The sequence below is a fragment of the Papaver somniferum genome, chromosome 9 (genome assembly GCF_003573695.1).
Source record: "Papaver somniferum cultivar HN1 chromosome 9, ASM357369v1, whole genome shotgun sequence".
In the NCBI taxonomy this organism is placed as follows: domain Eukaryota; kingdom Viridiplantae; phylum Streptophyta; class Magnoliopsida; order Ranunculales; family Papaveraceae; genus Papaver; species Papaver somniferum.
The window spans coordinates 180,561,860-180,569,498 of NC_039366.1; the positions used below are offsets into that span (position 1 = coordinate 180,561,860).

Below are 7,639 nucleotides of genomic sequence, written 5' to 3' on the forward strand. Positions count from 1 at the left end.
TGGTGCAAGCATAAGGAAGTTGTGAAAGTACTTAACCAAGAGTCATGAAAAATTGGACTGACTTCTTTGTTTCTTAATCTTTTGCTGGTCTGAATTAAGTTCCTTTTCAATTTTTCTTTTTGAATTCTGGGACTTGAGCTTTGCTCATCCCTATAAGCTTATATATCAATACAGAAAAAAGAACAAGTTGATAAGAATACAGAAACTTCTCTTTCAATATGTTGTGAATGGAGGCCTCTACTCTCTCAATAAACAATTTGAAGATCGGGACTGAATTTGGCAGTAGATAGAAACAATTTGAAACTATAGATACGGCAGCTTAAATTTCCATGGATTTCTTCGAACTACGGCTGAATATCTTTGGATGATAAAAATTCGGACGGTTAACCAGGGTTAAAAATTAAATTAGATGACATCACAAATCGCCACATGCCTGGCCACGATGATGCTAGATCAAATATGATCTAGCAGCGCGAGAGCAAAAACTTTTCCTAACAAGACTCGTATTGTGTTGGTTTTCGCTACTGGAGCAAAATTTTCTGTATAGTCGATACCATAAGTTTGGTTGTACCCTTTAGCAACTAATATTGCTTTATAACGTTCAATCTCACCATTTTGTTTGTATTTAATGGTGAAAATCCAACGGCACCCCAAAATCTTTCTTCCTTCTGGACAATCAACATAATCCCAAGTATCATTCTGTAAAAGGGCCATCATTTCTTCTTCCATAGCTGCTCTCCATTTTGGATCAGCTAATGCTTCCTGCACATTGTTAGAAATAAAAACAGTAGATAGTTAATTCACGAATGCCTTATTAGCTTTAGACAAACGGTGGTGAGAGACATAATGACTCATAGGGTACTTAACCTTACTATATATTTCAGGTTCATATCTGGGTTTAGGAATACCTTTGTTTACACGTTGTGGAAGTTGTTTCCTTGATTCTTTAAGAACATCCGTAGCAGACGATTGTTTTGGTGTTTCATCTTCTTGAGGTAACGTAGACTCTGAAATCTCTTCTATCATAACCTTATCTTGAATCTCTATATCACGATCCAATACTGTACTTCCTGTTTCTTCTCTTGAAGAACCTTCATCAACAGATTCTCTGACCATATCATCAGAGTTGATAATAACATATACATCAATTTCCGATATATCTTCATCATAGTTAAGAGTCTGAATTTCCTTATGGTACCCCCCTGAAGTTCAGACTCACATGAAAAATACATCGAATCTTCATGAAATACAACATCCTAAGTAACAAACATTCTTTTGGTTGGAGGATGATAGCAACGGTATCCCTTTTTTGTTGTTGCATATCCCACAAATACACACTTCAAAGATCTAGGAGCCAACTTATCACGTTGGTTCTTGTGTAGATGAACATAAGCTACACAACCAAACACATGAGGCGGCAGATTCGGAACAGTTGGAGCCAAAACTACTTCAGCAAGAGCTTGATGGGGTGTTTGAAACACAATGGTACTAGATGGCACTCGATTTATAAGACATGTTGCAGAAGTAAGTGCCTCACCCCAATATAGCAATGGCATATGTGCTTCTATCAATGAAGCACGGACCACTTCCAGTAAATGACGATTCTTTCTCTCTGCTACTCCATTCTGCTGAGGCGTATTAGAGCAAGTAGTTTGATGAATAATTCTGTGTCCCTCAAAATAATGTTGAAGATCAGAATCCATATATTCACCATCATTATCACTACGAAATACTTGAATCTGTTTGTTGTACTGAGTGTTAATCATCTTATGGAACTGTTGAAACAAGGCAGTAACTTTACTTTTGTTTTTCATAAGACACACCCACGTCATCCTAGTGCAATCATCAATAAAAGTAACAAACCAACTTGAACCACCCAGAGTAGTAGTTTTAGATGGCCCCCAAACATCAGAGTGTATGATCATAAAAGGAACTGGACTCTTATTGAATGATAATGGAAAAGAAGCACGATGGCTTTTTGCAAGTTCACATACTTCACAATGAAAACTAGAAATATCAATTTTTGCAAACAAACTAGGAAATAATTTTTTTTAAATAACCAAACGACGCATGTCTCAATCGTCGATGCCATAACAAAATTTGATATTTTTGTCTCTCCCCCTCAGAACCATCAGCAAGAAGAGTTTGACGCAGCTTATCCGAACTACTTGACACCAATTCCAGATAATATAGCTTCCCACGCTTAACACCATAACCAATCGTTTGCTTCATTTTGATGTCCTTAAAAACACAACAGTCAAGCCAAAATATTACCACACAACGTAAAGTATTAGTTATTTGGGAAACTGGTAGGAGATTACAGTCTAATGTAGGAACTACTAAGACACAATCTAAGTTTAAAGTTTCAGTGAGAGATATTGACCCTTCACCAGTAATTGGAGCTTGTAACCATTTGCAGTAGAGACTGTTTTTTGTAAGGTTGGTTTAAGGGAAGAGATTTGTTTAGAATCACATGTCATATGGTCTGTGGAACCAGAATCAACTATCCATGAATTATTCGAAACAAGTGAAGTAACATTTAAAACCTTACCATCGTTACCTGCCCTTGCTACTGATGCGGATGTTACCATGGAATCATTTCCTTTCTTTGTTGAAGCCATTTGAGCACCAGAATTTTTCTTTATCTCCTTCTTCCTCTCAAGAGGTTGATCCCACCAATTTGGATATACAACCAGCTCGAAACACATGTCAATTGTATGTCCAGGTTGATTACAGTGTGTACACTTAAGTGATGACTTGTCCACCTCAGTCTTTGAGTATCTCTGAAAAGACCCTTTTTGATTGTACCGGTTTCGAGTTGCCATAGCAGCAGGTTCAACTTCTTCTGATTCTTTTGCCATCGTTGTACGTCGAACAGATTCACGACGAACAAGTGCATAACATGATTCCAATTCAGGAATAGGGTCCCTCCTCAAGATTTCACCACGGATCTGCTCAAAACTTTCATCTAATCCAGCAAGGAAGATATGCACCCTTAGGCGATGAATTGATTTTCGATAGGCTTCAATATTATTTGGATTCTCCATAACCACCTTGTCAAGGTGATCCAGCTCTCCAAATATTTCAGTTAGTTCCCCATAATAAATCGAGAGTGCTCTGCCATTTTGTTTTGCCGAAAACGCTCGTCGATTTAGAGTAAATACCTGCATCTCATCATCTCCATCATAAAAGGCTTTAGATAATGCATCCTAAATCTCTCGAGCAGTAGGTAACCGAATATATCTCTTCATGATCTCTGGTGACATAGACATCAACAACCATCTCTTGACCTTTTGATTATTTGTGTACCACTTCTCATATCTTGGATCTTCCTCAGTAAGTTTTTTTTGTCTTTCCCATAATAAAGGAGCTTTTTTCTTTTTCAGCGATATGCATCTCCATGATTTGTGACCACAAATCATAGTTTGTTTCATCAAGAACAATCCCTGCCTTGAATGCTGCAGCTTCAGATTGAACGATAATAGGAGCAGATTTTTTTTCCATCTGCTCTTTTTGTTTTGGTTTATTTTGGTTAGATGATTCTGAATCACTACCCATGATTCAAGAACCCTATCTCATAGATACCATCTTCACAAATATAGGATCGAGAAGATAATAATTCTTATTATGATAATCATATCAATACTGGTTACACAGCTCATGAATATATATAGCACAATATTACGATAAAGCAAAGATCCTATATACTAGGAAACAATACATATATTCTTAAATAAGAATAACATTAACACAATGTAACCCCTCCAAATTAATGGTGTCGTGACCGACGGAACTTATCAGTAAAATAATAATTATTAATTTATATTTATTTTTTAAGATAAGAATACTATTACAAGAAACTAGTTGGAAGCCTAACAAACTAAGCTCGCCTAACAAACTAAGCTCCAACAGCGTACTACTACATTAATTTAACAGGTTGTCGTGCTAACCTACCAGCGAGCTTCATGAGGAACCTAGCCAGGGGAACCGAAGCGGATAAGGGATGAGATTATATCACAAGGGGGGCAAGCTAACTCTACCTTACATGCTAAATTTTGCAATATTGTACCATAGGAGACTCGAACCTGGGACCTCTTGGAGCACATGAAACCTTGAAGAAACGGGATTGACCAGCTGAGCTAGCTACCCGTTTTTATAATTCTTGTCACCAAACGCTACATCAAAGGTTTAAACTTTGGGACGCACATGTAATAATTAAGGTGTTCTTGTATATATCCCTGAAAACACTAATGGCACCCCTTTATCTACCTACCCATCACTTATCTACCTACCCATCACATATGCTAAATTTTCATACCCCGAACAATCAAACAGAAGTTCACCTAAATCAAAATGTGAACCAACTCAACGAATGCAAAGACGAAGTAAGATGTATATCCCAGTTTTTAAACCTTTTCTTCTCCCAAGTTCAAACACCAACCAAAACTTCTTTTACTGTGACTTATAAATTCTTTTCAAACAGGCTAACATTGATTATCACCTGTCATCAACAATGGAATACAATTTGACATGTAGTCCTAAATAATTAAATAAATATAGAAACAGAAAGATAATCATGTTTTTTTCCATCATCCGCATCCTCATACTTTCGTTGAAGTAAGTAAAAATTTTGTACAACAAGATAAAGGAAAATAAATGGTAGAATAAAGAGGAGGTTAAGATCAACCAGATCTACCGGTAATTGATCAATCACATAAGAAGAAAATCACAATCATTATGGCAATCTTGATTTTTCTGTTGGTATTGTTGATCATTGTAGGTGAGGTTTTGCTGTTAACGATGAACTGTTTGGTGTGATTGATCGGTGAAGACGAGAAATTGGTTTTTAGCTTGGATCCCTTAGATTACAAGCAACAATTTCCTTAATAATCAAACCTCCCAAACCTAATCAGACTCTTATTTTCTTCTATGGATCTCTAGTTTTTGTTGCAAATCTTCTCGATGGTTCCCTTTATTTCTTTCTTTTTAGGTTTTTTTCCATGGATCTCTAGTTTCTGTTGCAAATCTTTCTTTTATCTCCACACATTTGTCAATCATTATTTCGTTATTTTAACCACCTATTAACTCTCTTTAGCTCTCAGTTCTTTGTAGCTCTCAACATCCTTCTATTAACTCATTTTTGCTCCATTTTGGCTCATTTCAGCTACTTTGTTCTTGTGGGGACAAACTATACATGAACCAACTCATGCCCATGCACGTATACCATATTCTAAGTCTTATGTGTACTCTGAATTTATTTTTTGAAAGTTTTTCTTTAGAAGATAATTTCCTAAAATATTTCTTTCAATTTTCTAGTCATACCCAAGGTAACTTACCAAACGGATGAAAATGAAACAGACCCATAAAAGACTATCCTAGAGATAACCTTTGACTTTCCACCTAAACCGCCCATACGTGGCGACACTATGACTAGAAACTTTGACTTTCCACCTAAATCGCCCAAACGTGGCGGCGCTATGACTAGAAATGCAACACAATTCCACCTAATCCACCAACACAATTCCACCTAATCCGCTCACATGTCGACATAATATACTGATGGAATGAAGCAACAAGCACATCCTTCTAGACAAAACTTCGAGATTAAGGAAAACATTGAAATTTTCTTACACGGTTTGACCGAGTCAAACGGGACAAACACTTCCGACATGAATACACCATCATCTATGAAGAGAGCTAACAGGAAAAAGCAAATCCTTCTCCTCCGTCAATGAGAAACACTACCGGCCAACAACAATAATACTTTAGTTGATTCAATGAAAACATTTCTATGATAATTTTTCCTACCACTAACGTAACTACTACCGCATCAAAAAACTACCATTAAAACCGGCGGGAAAAACTTGAGAAATCAAAATGGACCACAAATCCCCAATCCTAAAACATAAACATAAAAACTACCCTAATTCGAACTTCATAATTAGCATCAAGACAACCCAATAAGAAAAACAGAAATTAAAGATGAAATTAAATCACGAATTTTACACAGATAGGAAGAAATCCGGAAGTACATGCCGGAAAAGAAGGAAAAACAATAATCACAGAAATTAACGAGAAAACTGAAAAATTAACTTTACACAGAGGGTCGTCCTATCCCGCGCGGCTTCTTATAACTCAGTTATAAGCTAGCGGGTCAGCGACCGTCGGAATCTAACCAATGTCAGATTACAGCTGTAATAATTAATTTGAATACAGTCAAGTCCTCAAATTTGTTCGATATTTATTACGGAGTCAACTTTCTTAGCTATCTTCTTCCTTTCTCTTCGGGCTGCTTCTTCTTTTTCTCTGTCATGTTCTTGTCCTTCTTCAAGGTGTCATCTAATCTCCATTTTTCTCCATTTTCCTAAAAAAATTTACCAGAATCAAGGAAACTAAAATCCCTTTGAGACTAACAAGGAAGAATCAAAAATCCAATTCATTGAGATGGAATCTTAAATTAGAATTTTTTAATTATTCCTCCATTCTGATAAGTTTGATATTGTAGATGTAATTATTTAATGGGTTTGAATCAATATGTCATCACAGTGCTTTTCGATTACAATCAAACATTAACCAATGAACAAATTTTGTATAAATAACCTTTAAGTGTTTTATAGATGTATATGATTGTTGATTGATTAAAAAAAATTGGTTAATAGCATTTCATGTTTGTAATGATGCATGGGTTCGTAGTTTCATCTTTAAATATGGATGTATTGATTGGGTTAATGTTGTACTAAGATCTTGATGGTGAATTTTTTGTTAAGGAACATAGTAGCTTGTGGTGGTTTAATTATTAACCTTAAAAAGTCGAACTGATCATTGTGATATCTTGGTTTGTGATTCCCTTAAGGAAAAGGAGATTTAAAGTTTGATACTAACCTAAATCATCCGATGGAAATCTTATGATCGATTTGAAGTTTCTTAGGAAAAATTATGTGAGGGTTTTAAGAAGATAAAGAAGATAAGATTAAAAGAGTTAAAAGTTTGAAGGTCCTCTAATAAAATGTTGAAAACTGTGAAGGTTGTTTTAATTATACTGCCCCCGTCCCTAATTAGATGACCTAGTTCAAATTTACTAGTAAATTTAGAAATAATTTATCTCTCAAACTATGAAACGGATTTTCGTAAACTTTGTATCATCGGAAAGCATTTTAAAACACATATCTAATGATTATAAATATAGCTATCAAATTTTACATATTTCTTATAATAATACTAATTTATCACTCCACTTATTTATGGTATAGGTCATCTAATTAGGGACGGAGGGAGTATTAAATTAAAATTGAGAGTTTGTTACGGGTGCATCGCTATGGACCGTTATTAATGATTATGCTTTATGATCCAAGGGTACTAAACCCGCTAGCTTATAAAACCATCCTAAGGGACCACGCGGGATAGCATTAGGCTTGCACAGATTGGAAGTATCACAGAAGGACATGCCAGATAAGTAGACTACCTTATCAACGTTTTTGTTTTTGATGTCAAATGAAGCCCGCTTCTTCTTATCAATGATGACTTTTTCACTAACCTATACCCCAAATGACACAAAACAAGAAAATTTTGAGAAAAACAATAACACAAAACATAGTAATAATGCACACAAAACATATACTCATAGTAATACTAGGTACAG

At 35.5% G+C, this 7,639-nt stretch overlaps 1 protein-coding gene across 1 annotated transcript; it reads right to left on the bottom strand.

The window, feature by feature from the left end:
- Positions 1–1,953: 1,953 nt before the first annotated feature.
- LOC113309599 lies at positions 1,954–5,227 on the bottom strand. The gene is made up of 2 exons (XM_026558050.1): positions 2,552–5,227; positions 1,954–2,241 (listed from the first exon to the last, which is right to left on the bottom strand). The coding sequence occupies exons 1-2, from the start codon at positions 3,168–3,170 to the stop codon at positions 2,204–2,206; spliced, it is 657 nt and encodes a 218-aa protein (XP_026413835.1). The 5' UTR covers positions 3,171–5,227; the 3' UTR covers positions 1,954–2,203.
- Positions 5,228–7,639: the final 2,412 nt, after the last annotated feature.

Bases quoted from the DNA above. Each gene is read 5' to 3' on its own strand.
- LOC113309599 (XM_026558050.1), bottom strand. From the start codon at position 3,170: ATGCAGGTATTTACTCTAAATCGACGAGCGTTTTCGGCAAAACAAAAT. The intron at 2,242-2,551 runs GTAAGGTTTTAA...TGTGTTTTTAAG, and splicing joins AGCAAGGGCAGGTAACGATG to GACATCAAAATGAAGCAAAC.